The sequence below is a fragment of the Mauremys mutica genome, chromosome 8 (assembly GCF_020497125.1).
Source record: "Mauremys mutica isolate MM-2020 ecotype Southern chromosome 8, ASM2049712v1, whole genome shotgun sequence".
Classification (NCBI taxonomy): Eukaryota; Metazoa; Chordata; order Testudines; family Geoemydidae; genus Mauremys; species Mauremys mutica.
In genome coordinates this window covers 10,775,057-10,791,972 of record NC_059079.1, presented here as the reverse complement: position 1 = coordinate 10,791,972, position 16,916 = coordinate 10,775,057, and the positions used below count along the sequence as shown (strand labels likewise).

The 16,916-nt window shown below is 40.1% G+C and overlaps 1 protein-coding gene across 5 annotated transcripts in view; it reads left to right on the top strand.

Moving 5' to 3' along the window:
- The window catches only part of TUT4 (terminal uridylyl transferase 4), a 72,642-nt gene that overhangs the window by 26,037 nt on the left and 29,689 nt on the right, over positions 1–16,916 (top strand). For all 5 annotated transcript variants that reach the window (XM_045026550.1, XM_045026551.1, XM_045026552.1 and 2 more), the window contains 6 exons: positions 4,589–4,658; positions 7,174–7,300; positions 10,229–10,348; positions 10,773–10,991; positions 11,123–11,297; positions 14,023–14,774. In XM_045026550.1, the coding sequence (XP_044882485.1) occupies positions 4,589–4,658; positions 7,174–7,300; positions 10,229–10,348; positions 10,773–10,991; positions 11,123–11,297; positions 14,023–14,774 (1,463 nt within the window). The remainder of the gene's footprint in view (positions 1–4,588; positions 4,659–7,173; positions 7,301–10,228; positions 10,349–10,772; positions 10,992–11,122; positions 11,298–14,022; positions 14,775–16,916) is intronic.

Genomic DNA, 16,916 nt, shown 5'->3' with positions numbered 1-16,916 from the left:
GCATAAACTCTGGCAAGTCAAGTATTGAAGTATAATTAGGTAGGCCGAAAATAAATTGAAGAACAACTAGTAAAAGACACAAAAACTAACAGCAAAACATTTTTTAAGTACATCAGAAGGAGGAAGCCTACGAAACAATCAGTGGAGCCACTGGCTGAACGAAGCAGCAAAGAATCCTGTGGCACCTTATAGACTAACAGACGGTTTGCAGCATGAGCTTTCGTGGGTGAATACCCACTTCTTCGGATGCAAGTTCACCCACGAAAGCTCATGCTGCAAACCGTCTGTTAGTCTATAAGGTGCCACAGGATTCTTTGCTGCTTCTACAGAACCAGACTAACACGGCTACCCCTCTGATACTTGGCTGAACGAGGTGCTAATGGAGCACTAGAGAAAGACCAGGCCGTTGTGGAGAAGCTAAATGAATTCTTTACATTAGTCTTCACTGCAGAGGATGTGAGGGAGATTCCCACACCTGGGCCATTCTTTTTAGGTGACAGATTTGAAGAACTGTCCTGGATTGGGGTGTCAGTAGAGGTGGTTTTGGAACAAATTGGTAAATTTAACAGTAATAAGTCATCAGGACCAGATAGTATTCAACCAAGAGTTCTGAAGGAACTCAAATATGAAATTGCAGGACTACTATCAGTGGTATATAACCTGTCATTTAAATTAGCTTCTGTACCAGATGACTGGAGGATAGCTAATGTGACACATTTTTTAAAAAGGCCCCAGAGGTGATCCTGGCAATTACAGGCCAGTAAGCCTAACTTCAGTACCAAGCAAATTGGTTGAAACTACGGTAAAGAACAGAGTAACCAGATATGTAGATGGACACGATTTCTTGGAGAAGAGTCTGCATGGCTTTTGTTAAGGGAAATCATGCTTCACCAATCCAAAGTATGTGAACAAGGGTGATCAAGTGGATATAGTGCACTTGGACTTTCAGAAATCCTTTAAGGCCGCACATCAAATGCTCTTAAACAAAGTAAGCAGTCATGGGATAAGATGAGGGGATCCTCTCCTAGATCAATAAGTGGTTAAAACATAGGAAACAAAGGGTAGAAATAAATGGTCAATTTTCAGAATTGAGAGAGGTAAATAGCAGGATCACCCAGAGGTCTGTACTGGGACCAGTGCTGTTCAACATATTCACTAACGATCTGTAAAAAGGGGTAAACAGTGAGTTGGCAAAGTTTGGCAATGATACAAAATTACTCAAGATAGATAAATCCAAAGCAGACCACGAAAGTTAAAAAGAGATTTCGGAAGAATCTCAGGTGGTCGTGAGATCATTATAGGCAGCCACGGTGCGTTTGATATGTCCACAAGGTCAGTGGCCAGGTTTGTCACAATGAGATGGGCCTCATGGTTCCAAGCACTGGGCAAGGTATTGTGCAAAGTACAGGCTTCTGTAGAGGACCTGCCTTTTGAGGGATTGGAGCTCATCAGCCAGAGAACGGACTAAGGCCTACATACTCTCAATGACTTAAGGGACACTGGGAATCTACACTCTGGCTCTCTATAGAAGACTATACAAGCATCAGCCCCAGCAAAGAGACGACTGCTTCTTACATCTGGAGTTGACAGAGCACCAACACAGACAGAAGCCCAGATGCTTCAGGAGATTCCCATCTTGCCCCTCCTCGGCAAGCCTCTCGGAGGCAGGAGTGTCGAATCATACCTAAAGCCAATCCAGAGCCTTCTCCCACTTTCAGGAACCACCTTGCTGCTTTTCCCAGGCCTATGTGGCCCTCACAGCTTACAATGGGCATTAGTCATCATTGCCCAAAGCTACCCTATATATTTCCACTCTTACCCCACCCTGCTCTCCTCCTTATACATTTGCAAGGGTCCTTCTCACAAGAGCCTGTTATAAAGAGAAATGGCCTCATTGCTTTGTTTGGGAGGCATAGAAGAGATACTACGCCCAATATTTCCTTATCCCAAAGAAGAAAGGTGGTTTTTGTCCTATCCTAGGCCTGCAGAGACTAAATGTATATATACACCACCTCAGATTCAGGGTGGTAATGCTTGTCTACATCTCTCGAGACTGATGAGTGTTTCTTGACATCCAGGATATGTACTTCCACATAGCCCTCCATCCATCTTATAGGGAGTACCTAAGATTCATGGTGGGCCCACTCATTACTAGTATGAGGTACTGCCATTTGGACTCCATGGAACCAAGGGTCTTTATGAAGTGCCTAGTGATAGTTGCGGCACATCTCAGCAGGAAGGGCATTCCTATCTACTCTTACCTGGACAATTGGCTGAAGCAGTGCAGATCCCAGAAGATGGCAGCAAGCCTGGAATTGACACTGTGTTCTCTCAGTTGGGCCTCTTAGTAAACTCCCCAAAAAATCATCTTACCATATTGCAGGTGATAGAGTGCAAAAAAGCCATAATTGGCTCCAGGTTTCAGTGCAGTCACTAGTGGTTGGGATAGAATCAAACCTGTCTGTGATGGGTCAGACATGTCTGGGGTGCTAGGCCATATATCAGTATGGATGTATGTGATGGCACTTGCTAGACTTCATCTCTGGCCATTCCAACTCTGGCTCACACCGGTCTGTTCCCTGGCAAAACACGAGATATATGAGAAGATCATTAGTCCATCTCACGTCATCACAGAACTCAGATGGTGGAAGGAACCCACAAATGTGTGCAGTGGGTTCCCTCCCCTACAAGGACTCTAATCACAGATGTGTCAGGAACAGGCTTGGGGAGCCCACCCAGACCATCTAAAGATGCAAGGGACTTGGTCCCTAGAAAATACAGTGCTTCACATCAATGTCCTGGAGCTCAGAGCCATCACACTAACCTGTATGCCCTTCCTACCTGTTTTCCAAAACTCCACAGTGCAGATTGTGATGGACAACATGTCAACAATGCACTATATAAACAAGTAAGGTGGTGCACACTTGTTCCTCCTAGTTCTAGAAACTATGAAGCTCTGGACCTGGTGCCACCATCACGGGATAACCCCAATGGTTCTTCATCTCCTAGGAGTCAGCAACAACCTGGCAGTCAGTCTGTTACCACACATGAGTGTACATTGAGGAAGTCCATCATAAAGCCGATATTCTTGCATTGGGGGAACCATCTGATAGGCCTGTTTGCCCCCAGTGTCAATGCAAAGAGCCAGAACTTTTGTTCCAAAGGGGTTGTGAACCTGGGGTAGTTACTAGATGTCTTCTTTCTGCAAGGATCTCATGGCATTCTATGTGCATTTTCACCAATTTTCCCTCGTCCCAGGGTAACTTCCAAAATCAAGAGACAAAGCCACGATTAGTCTAATATTCTGCACTAGCAAGTTTTGGCTGACAGAACTAATACACGTGTCCATTCAGCCACTGATCTAGCTCCCAGACTACCCAAAAGTGAGCTCAGAGCACCACAGCCAGATACTCCACCCAGACCCGAAGTCACTGCAACTGACAGTGTGGCTGTTTGCTGGCTGAGTACCTTAGAGAGAAATTGTCCCCTCCAAGTCCAGGAAGTTCTACTAGAGAGCAGGAAAACATAAACCAGAAATATATGTTATTCCAAATGGAAGATGTTCTCAATATGGGCAGCTCAAGAGGTTCTGGACCTGATCCAGGCCTTAATACCAAAGACCCTCAACTACCTATCACACTTAAAACAGAATGGCCTTTTGTTCAGTTCTGTTAAGGGCCATTTTGCAGCAATTTCTGCTTACCATACCATTTTCCTCTAAAGTGATGCCTCTCCCCGCCCCAACCTGATGGTATCAAAGTTCCTCAAAGGGCTATTCCATACTTACTCACTGGTCAGAGAGTTAGCCAAGTTAGATACACCTAGACATATTAGACTAATTTCAATAGAGCTTAAGCTGCCTGTGTTGCCTGTTTGAAGTATGTCCAATTTCCGGAATTTGTAGGGCAGCTACACATTTCCAAGACACTGTTCTTCGGTAGAGGTTCCAACATTAGATGCTCATTTTCACAGGCCTGTTCTGCAATTATTGTTTAAGTAAGACTTCTCTGATCCACTTCCAAGCAAACCAGGTAATTGCTTGTTTGTCACCAAGAGCGGAATCCATGTGGACCATCACTCAAAGAAGAAAGAAGGATTACTTACCTTACAGTAACTGTGGTTCTTAACGATGTATTGTCCATTTGGATTTCATGCTCCAACCTCCTTTCCCGCTACGATAGAGTCCTACTCCTTTGGGGTTCTGTATTGGCAATGGAACTGAAGGATGTGTAGGCTTCCTTAGCCCTTTATGCCATTGAGTGAGGGGATGGGAGGATATTGAAGGTGGAGATGCAGCCCCTGTGGACACTGCTGGGCACAAAAGAATATGATGCTTGAGGAGCATGTGCACCAAGAATGTAGTCCATGTGAACAGTACATTTCGAAGAACCATAGTTACTGTAACCTTTCCTCCTTACTGAATGTACTGTAGTTGTGGTGAGAATCCAAAGTGATCAGAAAATATTTAGACATATGGCACCTGCAACTTAAATGTACTTAATTTGAATCTAGCAGCTAAAAGAAACAATTAGGGAGAGCTATGTAAGACTTTTATATCTAACATTTTTTTCTTCTCTTCCTTGTTTAGCTTTTTACTCAGATGTGGAGTCAGATTTCCATGCCAAAGTTCCTGTTGTCTTTTGCAAAGATGTTAAAAGGTTTGTTTAAAAGTTCAAAAGGATTCTTAAAAATATATCAACGTTTATTCTGCTTATTCACACCTCCTGGCAGCTGGTTGCTTGCACTCCCAGCAATAAACGTCAATGTAATATTCATGCTAACAGTGGAAAGCCCAGAAAGAGAGGTTGGCTTCATCCTCTCTCTTGGTCCAGCCCATATTCCCCGAGGACACCAGTTGGGAGAGTCTGGTCATGTCCCTTCTGGATGGAGTTAAATAAGGAAAAGGGAAAGTCATTCCCAGGGGATACTTAAAATTTATACCAACCATTTAATCCAAAAGCATTTCACAAATTTGAGCCTCACTACCCACATGAGAGGCTGAAAAGGGGAGATGGGCAGATAACTTCATCAACCACTGAAATGCAGCCACATGAATGAAATTTAGCTACCGTTCAATGGTGTACAGCACCACTATATGACAGTTTAGGATAGGAGGTATTTGGTTGAAACCAGGAGAGCCCATGGCTACTCTTTGGGGCAGGAACTATTGCTTCCTATGTGTATGGATGTTGCTAGCACATTATAGGGACCAACAGAATGTTGTTGTTAATAATTTAGGGAGGCAGAATGAAGTTTCTTGAGAGAAGATTTAGCTGGTACATCCTAGCTGTTACATTAAAAAATAAACACATAGCATAGATCTTAAATGAGTGGATTGGCTCTGTTTTTTGTATTTAATCTGAAAAAGTCAAGGCCCTTTTACCTTTTTGGTGTAAAAAAAAAAAAAAAAAGTACAGTAACTCCTCACTTAAAGTTGTCCCAGTTAACTTGTTTCAGTGTTACGTTGTTGATCAATTAGGGAACATGCTCGTTTAAAGTTGTGCAATGCTCCCTTCTAATGTCATTTGGCAGCTGCCTGCTTTGTCCACTGTTTGCAGGAAGAGCAGCCCGTTGGAGCTAGCTGGTGGGGGCTTGTAACCAGGGTGGACTGGCAGCCCCCCTCTCAGCTCCCCGCTCCCCTAAATTCCCTGTGCTGTAGCCGCCCAGCAGGCTGTCAATTGCAGGCAGTTCAGCTGTCCCTCCCCCCACTGCAATGTGCTGCTCCTGCCCTCTGCCTTGGAGCTGCTCCCAGAGACTCTTGCTTACTGTGCAGGGGGGAAGATCTTCCTGATCCACTTAAAAAGACAATGCACTTAAGAGTGGGTCAGCTTACTTAAAGGGGCAGTGTGCATCTCTCTCTCTCTCCCACACACAAGATGTGTGTCTGTCTCTGTCTGCTATGCTGTCTCCCCTCCCTCCTGTTCGTGCTGCCTTGTGTGAGAGATGACTTTAACAATGTGTTAACCCTCTTCCACCCTCTAACTTCACCACCTCAACCAAGCTTCACAATCATCATAGCTGTGAACAGTATTAAATTGTTTGTTTGTTTAAAATGTATACTGTGTGTATATCTATATAGTATCAGAGGGGTAGCTGTGTTAGTCTGGATCTGTAAAAGCAGCAAAGCTCATGCTCCAATACGTCTGTTAGTCTATAAGGTGCCACAGGACTCTTTGCTGCTTTTATATCTATATAATATATAGTTTTTTGTCTGGTGAAAAAAATTTCCCTGGAACCTAACCCCCCCCTATTTACATTAATTCTTATGGGGAAATTGGATTCGCTTAACATCATTTTGCTTAAAGTCGCATTTTTCAGGAACATAAGTACAACGTTAAGCGAGGAGTCACTATATTATCTGAGAGAGAAGATGAATCAAGATAATACAAAGAGAAACCAAAAAAGTGCACTTCAAAGATGATAAGGCTCTAGTTTACTGTATACATCTCTACCTCGATATAACGCTGCCCTCGGGAGCCAAAAAATCTTACCACGTTATAGGTGAAACTGCGTTATATCGAACTTGATTTGGTCCACCAGAGTGCGCAACCCCCCCCCCCCCCCGGAGCACTGCTTTACCGCATTATATCCGAATTTGTGTTATATCGGGTCGTGTTATATCGAGGTAGAGGTGTATTTTATATTTAAAATACTAGGTTTTCCAAGTTTCCTTTGGTTTGGCACTCCTCCCGCTCCTACAGATTCATTTCCTCCACAAGGGTAATGAATACTAACCCATCTCAGTCAAATGTCCACCCTGTACCCAATATTATTTAATGTCAAGTGAACAATGGGGAAGGAAATAGGAAGAGGGGATAAGTATTAATCTCCATTTTGCATATGTGGAAACACACACTGGACGTTTAAGAGACTTGCATAAGGTTACACAGTTAATCGGGCAGAGTTGAGCATAGAAAAAAAATTATCAATGACATTTTTCATTGTTATAGCTGGAAGGGATTTTTGTGAGTTCCAAATCCAACTCCTGCAGTAATGAAAATTGAACTCAGTTTGATAGCTATCATGTTGCTTACTAAAATGGTCACTTTCATTCATGAGAGGTGTTCTGGTATTTGCTTTCAATATGCTGGGAGTGGCAATCTGTCAGACTTTGCTTACTTGGAGTTAAAATTATGAACTTAAACTGGTTTCTTATTTCTCTCTTAATGACAGTGGTTTAACTTGTAAAGTAAGTGCTAGAAATGATGTGGCCTGTCTTACAACTGACTTGCTGGCTGCACTTGGCAAACTGGAACCTGTCCTTGCTCCCTTGGTGTTGGCTTTCCGCTACTGGGCTAGAGTAAGTTAATACAAATAAAGACCGCTTAAACATGTCTGTTCTCCCCTTGAGGATTGCACATAAAGTATAATACAGCAACGAATGTGTTATGGGAATAAACTTCCTGTGACACAGACACCAGCATATAATTTATAATATAGTAATATCAAAGTTTCTTATGAAATTTTTCTTTTTCCACTAAATCAAAATGTATTATAGTCAAGTGTAGTATCCATCTCTCCTGTAAACCGTGTCCGCAAATGCTTCAGCATTTATATCACACAGTTACAGAAAAAAATGTTTGGATAGGGAGAGAGGAATGAAGAGGTATGGGAAGGGTGAAAAATATTTTCTTCTGAGACTTAAGGCAGAACCTTATTTGAGGCTGAGATGGAGAGCTGACAGGCGGAGCTGCAGAGAAGGAGGCGCTCATTCATCAACAGGGACAAGATTATGTTGAAGGAAAAGAGGGAGTAGATAGATACAAGATGAGTAGAGGGAATACAAAGATAAAGTCCATGAAGTAGGCTACAGTAAGCTTAAGGAGGGTAGTTCTCAACTGGATTCTGAAATACAAGAATTAACACACACTTAGCTGTATATAATTGGGTTATAAACCTTTGTGAGTTTTAGTGAACTGACTCTGGAGTGATTTATTAATATCAGAACCTGGAAGTAGATTGCAACTCCATGTGCATAGTTTTGTGCATGGTTACAATAGATTTTTTTTTTAACCCAACGACTTGAATTCTCTTTTCTGTTCTGTATTGTGAGTTGAAGTGTATGCAGTGGCATGTAATGCAGAACATGTCCACTTTGTGTCTAGAGGCAAGTATATGCTGCCTTTTTTACATCTGTGGAGAGATGTTTTGTTTTAAATCACTTGCAGTCTCCCAGTGGTGCAACTAAGTTTAAGGAATTTGTGTTGCTAAAATTCCTAGCTAGATTCCTGAAAAAGTCTAACTTGTAAAAGTCATCAAATCTTCCCAGACTCTGGGTTGCAGTACACTAGTGACTCATGAAGAGTTTTCCAGTGGAACTTGGCCAAAGATCTACTGGGTAAGATTTTGTGCTGTGTCAGTACTGAACTCTCACAGCCCAGAGGGAGGGAAGAGCTAAGGTACCCTTAAGCCACTTTTGTACTCCCTGGGCTACTCTGGGGCTGGATGGGGCCGGTCAAAGTTATGGATGCCGTCCAAGGCTGCCCTATTGGCTGCGGTACTGTCCAGAATCTCTGCACTGCTGCAGCCCTACTCCCATCCCCACCCTTGTCCTGCCCCCTACTCCAGGGCTTGCAAGGAGGTTGTTGAATGGCTGTTGTCCACAGTGCCTGTGCAAGGGAATTCTCCCCTAGTCAGAACTGGGGCTTATAGGGCCCTGTACAAGGCATGACTTCTCCCCTGCTTGCAAAGACACATTGCCACACCCACAATTTCCTTTTAGCAGTTTTATTATCCAAACTTAAACAAACTGTTTCTCAGCTCACCCTTCACATCTTGGGCTCTCCTTGCCCCACATCCCAGGGGACTATGGTAGCCCTGCTGCTTCTGCTTCCTGCCTCTCTCTCAGTCAGTTCTATTATCACAGCCAGTCCTCCTGTAATGGCGCAACCTCTAATCATTTATAGCCTAGGTGCAGCCCCTACCCCCTCAGTGTGCCCAACTAGGAGCACCTGCTGTGGCACAGGGGAGCTGGACCTATTTCAGCCACAGGGGCCAGCCTCCTTCTGACATGCCCTCTTACACTGCTCTGGCCCTTTTATCTGATGTAAAGGGGCCAGAGAGGGGGTGAGGATCTCACTCTTCACGTATATTATACACACTTCCAAAATTGCCACTATATCATTGGCTCTATTCTGGCCTCCATAACATTATGAAGCAGACCAACTAGCAAACATTAGATGTCTTATCACCCACAGTACAGTTTCAACAGGTGCAGGGCTTTGCAGATCCTCATTCTAGGACTGGGAACTCTTTCCTAGCATTCATCCCAAGAGAGTAAGCATAATTTGCCAAACCCACCACTCATCAAAATCAAGGCAGTTTTAAATAATGAGCTCATGTCAGGCTGCCAGCAAAACAATTGTACACATTTTTGCCTCCATCTCCCACTGGGTCAACTAGAGATACCATTGCTGAGTATAAGAATTGAGCTGTAACAGCCCTATTAAGTATACGTCAGATGTCAAATCCTTTTATAATTCAGGTTTGGGTTCACTACTAAACGCTACTTGACTTTAAATGACTTGACTTTATTGAAAAGTGCATTCCATTATATAGTATTATTAATATTTTGATATTTTTGTGAAGAGGGTTTCATAAATCGATTAGTGCCATACAATACACAAGGACATTACATTACAAACTAGAAAAGAGAACTGTTTGAAGTCTGACTAAAAATAGTGAAAAACCTCTTGAGCTCACATGGGAAAGCATTCTACCAGCATAGAGCCAGATATGAAGAAGCCCTCTGTACCTGGCGATTGCACAATAGCAGGTTCTCTAACCAAAACCATAAATCCCTGGCAGAAGCGTAAATGTGAGCCACAACTGCATAGTTATGATAGAATCAATGAGTGTAATAATAAATAATAATAATAATAAAGTTGAACTTTACAAATGATTACAGATTACATTTTATCCTCTGGCCAATGTGTATCTACTGTAACTTTCTGAAGAATGCAGTAACATGGGAGTTGTAAGGTGTGGAAAAAAGTAGGTGAGGTGCTGTGTTCTGAATGGATTGTGAGTGAGAAGTAGATAACATAGAAGACATCTGTATAAAAGTTTATCATTTCCTTAGATTTTGAGATGAAAGACTTTCTAGTCAGCTTTAGCATATACTCCATATTCCTTTTGAACTTTTTTAATGGCTCATTTATATAATGTATTATATAATTAAAATGCTAAAATCTTATCAGAAAACTACAGCTGTCTTATCTTTTTGTAGTTGTGCCATATTGACTGCCAGGCAGAAGGTGGGATTCCCTCATATTCTTTTGCCTTAATGGTGATATTTTTTCTTCAACAAAGAAAACCACCCATTTTACCATCACATTTAGGCACTTGGGTAAGTTTTTTTTGACAGTATAATAATCCTACTCTTGCAATATTTTTAACGGGCAGTGCTACATAGGTATTTTCCAGATCATAAGATGTGTCATACTAGATTGAATAGTTTAAATAAAGCACTTAGCACGTTTTTCTTTGTGTGGTTGACTTGTGCCTGTTGCTTCTGAGGAAAGTGAAAGATTGTCATAATATACCTGGATAATTGTGCAATTCTGTGCTTTGGGTCAGGGGGAAAGAATTTATTTTTTAACTCAGTTAACACACTGAGATGTGATTACCCTTTTCTTACCATGCATAACTAACATTAGCAGTGTTGGTGAAATTATCTTTTTGGGGCCCTGAAATTGCCATTTCTATGTTTTGGTCCAAGTATGGTATGTGACATACAATCTTGTTCTCAGAAATCCTTTAATTGTATTTAGATTGAAGGCTTCGATTTAAAGAGGGCAGATGACTACACACTGAGAGGTATAGAAGAGGAGAAGTTTGTAAGATGGGAATACAAGCCAACGAATAATGGAGCGGGGAAAAATTCAAGTGGTGTAGAAGGCAAAGCTAAAGCTGAACAGCAAAAAGGTGGTAAGAAGTCAACAAGCTCAGAAACGGACAACCAAAGTAATGCGAAGGAGAAACATGGCAAAGTGAGTCATTGTTTTATCTGAATGGAGACCACATCTGCTGTCTGATCATTAAACTTTTTATTTAAAAAAAACTTAGAAAAAACCTGAAATTTTCATTTCTTATTGCTACTAAACATTCATGTTCGTTTCAGTCTCCCTTAGCATTTGAAAAACCCCACCAAATATCCCTGGGGCAACTGTGGTTAGAACTGTTGAAGTTTTACACACTGGAATTTGCTTTGGAGGAATATGTCATCAGCGTACGGGTACAAGAACTCTTAACCAGAGAGAACAAAAACTGGCCTAAAAGGCGAATAGCCATTGAAGGTACGGTAATGTTCTTTCTACCAGGTCTACAGACATTATGCTTTCTTCTTGGATTTTACTTACCTAACATTTATTTCTAGTACTTGGACAAGAAATTGCATTAGATGCAAATGGAGAGGAAACTAGAAGTTTAACTGGCAAATATACAAAAGTTAATCAGGCTACTTGAGGACATGTCATCTACCCAGCACTGCAGTATGAGTACAGTGACGCCTGAAATATGGAGTACCATTTCCCCCCAGCCTTTTCTCCTTCTGTTCCGTCTCTGCAATACTGTTCCTTTTCTCCTTGAACCATCTCCATCTGTTTCATTCCCCATTCTCTGTACTTTTCTCCACCCATTCTTCCTTCCCATTTGTTCTGGGGTATGGGAACATTACCTGTGCAAGATCCCATACCATTGGGTCTTCTAGTTGCCTCTGATCATCAGTTTATTTCCTCTGCTTCTGACATATGGACAGGGCAGAGAGGAGAGCATTGATAAGAGTGAATAGAACCAGCTCAGTGGAGTAAAAGCTCCCATGGACCATATTCCCACACTGGGAAGCTGACTGTCCGCATAGTTGGATGATGAGTATGTCCTGGAAAATATATTTAAAAACTAGATGTCTGACCATAGGTAATACATTTGAGAGCCTTGAGGCGGAGTATATTTGATGCTGATACCTAATGTGGTATGTGATGATGGGAGAAAGAATAATTCCCTTTCTTTGCCTAAATTTTATCCATTTCCATTTGGAAAACATTAATATTTTATTCAATTATTTATTATTTTTTAAAAAATTAAATAGTATTTGTTAGGAAAGATCAGAAAGTAATGTACCGGAACTCTGGATTGTCAGTGGTGACAGAAAAGTGAGGAAGTGGAAAAAGGTTAGGAAAGAAGATACAGTTTTTATAGGAGATTGAGATGGTGAGACATCCAGGAGGAGGTGTAGGAGAAATGGCTAGATATGAGAGACTGGACTAAAGGGGTGGAGGTTGAAAGTAGGAGGTAGATTGGTTAGTTATCAGCTTAGAAATGGTAGTGCCTGAGGTCTCATAAAGCACATAGAGGGAAAAGGAATGGGCCAAGTAGAGAATCTTAAAGAATGCCAACAGAAAAGAGGAAAATAAGGCGTCAGCAAAGAGATGCTGAGGAGGAATCGGTGAGGTATGAGAACAGGAAAAAGAGAACACTGTCAGGGAAGGTAGAGAGAACAGTAATGAAATGTGTCAAAGGGAGGAGACAAAGTGAAATAGGATTTGAAAAATGTCCTATCACATTGCTAGAAGGAGGTTTGTTAATGACCTTGGTGAATGAGCAGCAAAGAGTCCCGTGGCACCTTATAGACTAACGGACGTATTGGAGCATGAGCTTTCCTGGGTGAATACCCACTTCGTCGGATGCATGTAAGTGGGTATTCACCCATGAAAGCTCATGCTCCAATACGTCTGTTAGTCTGTAAGGTGCCACAGGACTCTCTGCTGCTTTTACAGATCCAGACTAACACGGCTACCCCTCTGATACTTGGTGAAGGAGGTTTTGGTAAGATGGATATCTGTATTGGACATGATCAAAGAAACGTTGGGGAGGGGAACTTAAGTCTGTGGGAATAGACTTTGAGTTTTGGAGATGAGAATCCAACCTAGTCATCATCCTGGAAACTGAAGTCCCTAAGGGTATGTATGTCTGCACTGTAAAGAAAAACCTGCAGCACTGCGTCTCAAAGCTCGGGCTCCAACCAGAGCTGGAACATCTACATTGCTATTTTTAGCCCATCAGTGCAAGCCGTGTGAGCCCGAGGAACTGACCTGGGCTTTGAGACTCGGTGCAGCATGTCTTTTATTGCAGTGTAGACATACCCGGAGATGAGAGTAAGGGACCTAATAGAGAGAGAGAGTATCTGAACCATGAGGGAAAAAAAAGAAAATGTGTCAAGATAATGATCAAATAGTGGTTATTCTAAGAGGGAGGGATTATATCCTTTTAACAATGTTTTCAGCTAAATTCCATGTGATGAATTTTTAGTACAGGAGTTGATGTAAGAGGAAGAAGCAACCCACCTTGATATTTAAGATCTGAGGTGGAATTGTCAGTAATTGCAATTATGAAGATCCTCTTTGGACTTGTAAATCGGAAATTTAATCTGGAAGTTACAAAGAGAGACTAAATATGAAACTCTATGAGATCATTTTACATATTCAGTTTCCTGACTGTTGCTTCACTTTTAAATAAATTATTTATCAAATTAAATCAATGAAAAAAATCAAAGAAGGAGAAAATATTGGGCAGGATTACCCAAAGATTGATTGTAATGTCTGGATATTTATTTTACTTTCAAGTTTAGGAATCAGACATAATATGGGATTTTTTTAACAAAGCAGAAATGGTACATAATTTTTTATTAATTAAATCAGACATTTACAGTAAATATATGGTGATTATACAGAAAAATCTAAAGACTCTCTTGGGATCCAGATCCTTAAATGGTACTTAAGAACAATATATATCTATGAGCTATTTATTCCATTATATCCTTCAGCCTTGTGATGAAAACAGTCTGGTACCAGGATGAAATGAAGAAGAGGATGTATAGCATAATAAATATAGTTCTGGGCTATATTATAGGGTTCTGTAATTTGAAATACAAAATACTAATAACTTATGTATTTGAAATACATTATTGTGCAAGTATTACTTGATTTATAGTAGTAAATTACTACTTGAATTGTCTTTTTCTAGATCCTTTTGCACTAAAGAGAAATGTTGCACGAAGCCTAAATAGCCAGATGGTGTTTGAGTACATCCTAGAGCGATTCAGGACAGCGTATAAATATTTTGCATGTCCACAAACTAAAGATGGGATTAAATCCAAATCAGATACCAAGAAAAAAGAAAAGGAAAAAATTAGCAGCAAGAAATCTGCAAAATCTGGAGAACCTGTAGCCAACTGTTGCCTTCCACAGGGAGAAAACGTTTTAGAGAAACAGAATGCAGGAAATGGATGTAGTATACAAGAATATGAACTTGAATGTAATGAAATAGAATTTACATCCAAGAAATGTATTTCTGAGAACACAGACAGTTTGTTAGTAAATAAGACAGATCCACTGGACTCCAATTATGATGAAGACAGAGAGGAAACAGTATCTCTTATTTCTAAAGAATGCTGTGAATTAAAGCAAAAATCACTCAAAGAGAAAGATGATCTAGAGCTTTCAGAAATTTGTCTAACTAAAGACAAGCTAAGCCACCATTGTAACTGCAGTGAACGTTGGTTCCATGACCCAAATTCTGTTAATGAATTCGTTGATGTTGAAAGTGGACAGAGTTCAGTAATGGAGTGTTCACAGAAGAATAAGTGCACTAGCACATCAGCTACCTCGCACGACTGCAAAGCAATGGTAGATGTTTGTAACCTTAAAGATGAAGATAAACTCTCCATAGAAGAAATGCATTATGTGTTTGATAAATTTATTTTGACTTCTGGAAAGGTAAGATGGATTTTAAAGATGTGTAAATGGTGGGGTTATTTCACTCCAACATCAATAAAACATACACTTGGGTGCAAGGTATCTCCTTTCACTACCTGTTAGAACTGTATTCCTGCTTCCAAACTCTTAGACTGCCAGGTGAGAGAATTGTTTAGTTGTTATTCCACTCTCTATCCTGAATTACTTCTCTCCCTGTTTCAAATACTTGCTCCCTCAGCATAGGTGAATGTATTGTTACAGGGCTGAAATAAGTTAACATGTTAGGCTATCACCATGGTTTGAGAGGAGTTACAACATAGCTTTACCAGCACCATTACCCATTTACCTATGGTTCAAAGAGATGTATAATTATCTTGGTTATATAATGTCATGTTCCTCACTGTCAGATTAGAGAAGTATAGGCTATTTTCTAACTTTCATTACTTTTCCATAGTTGGGAAGTGCAGTGCAGTTGCTCGCCATAGAAGAGAAAGAAAGAACTGGATAGCCCATCTTTTTGGGGCCCTGATATTTTTTTTTTGTTTGTTTTTTATTTTTGTTCATTTGTAAGAAGGAAAATTATTATGTTGAATAAAACTTACTGATAGCAGTTTTATATCATTTTCCAGTTTTCAAAATATTGTACAAATATGACCTAATTTGACCCTAACTAAATGCAAGTTATTTACTAATGTATAGCTACCACCCTGGCTATAACTACCCCCAAGGACTGGAAGGTTGGCTTTCCTTACATTCTCCTTCTCTAGGTAAAAACAACTGATACATTTCAGTGTGGAAAACTCGAGATTTTCAGTTTTTAAAAAAGTAACTCAGAAAAAAGACTTGCCAGTGTAGCGATAAGAAGTATGCAGGCATCTTCCTGAATATTAGATGTTTTAGAGCAAATTGACATCACTTAGTTTTCACCCAGCCAAAAGTGTTGAGAGTCAAAAAGGCCTTATAAAAAAAATAATCAGTGACTCCAGTTTGATTACATCTCCTTTCTTTTGACTGCCACTGAAGGAATTAAATGGGAGTTCAGGGTATGTGCTGCTTTAATTCTGGCAGACTTTATAGGAGTACTGCAATTTCTACAGTGTCTTTATTAATATAGTTAGTAAATTGAACAATTGTTTCTAGTCACCATGTTTTCAATATTTTAGAATTAGTGAATCTTATACTTACTTTTTATTCATTATTTGGAAGAGGAAAACAAGCTTTCCTGCTTTTTAACTTCATTGCTTTCTTAACTTTGAATGAACTACTCATTGAACTGAATTGATTGAATAAACTGAAATGAGGAAAATATTCTCTTTGTACCTGTAGAAGAGGCTATTGCTATCAAAAAACTAGTGTAGCATTTCAGCAAACTCTGGTTCCAGGTGCTTAGCCAGTAACTTCCATGCGTTTGCTGTTTTGACTTTTTTACAACTTGGTCAGAAGCGTACCGGTATTTAATTTAGATTATTGTAATCAATTGTAATAAGTTTAGCCCTTAACATAGGTTGTTCATTTCAAATTTAATTTTAAATAGTTTTTTTCCTAAAAAATAAACCTTTATTTAATGTAAATAAAAAATCCGATTTAAATTTTTAAAAATTCATTTATTTAAATTAAATTAAAATATATTTACATTTTGTTTTAAACATTGATTTTTATCCACTTCCATCTTTTCATGACACTTTGACACTAAGACTGTTCTCCAGACTATCTCAGAGTGTCGGATAACGTGGCATTAGAGATGATAATATAGCATGTTATGAAAGTGGAGTGCCTAAGGGCTTAGAACTGTTGTGAGTGATAGTTGTGTAATATAAATATATATTTCCTCATTTTGATTATTAAAATATTTTGATTCATTTCAGACTTTTTTTGTAAAAGTCCAATTTATTAAAGGGACACTGTTAATAAACACATTTCTGCCCAAAAATCTTTTCGGTTCTCCTTGACTTTTAGAGTCAGGAGAGAATTATAGGGCAGAAGGTTTTTTTCCCCCTAAGCTCTGTTGGATAGGGGGTTAGGTGGAATTGATAGAGCTGTAGTAATTGGTAGAGGAGTTATGCTCTTTTGTATGTTTAAATATTGTCAAGGATGCCAAGATCTCTGGATGAGAACTCTCTCTCCCTTTGTAAATCAAAATAGGTAACCCTAGGGTTAGTGTAC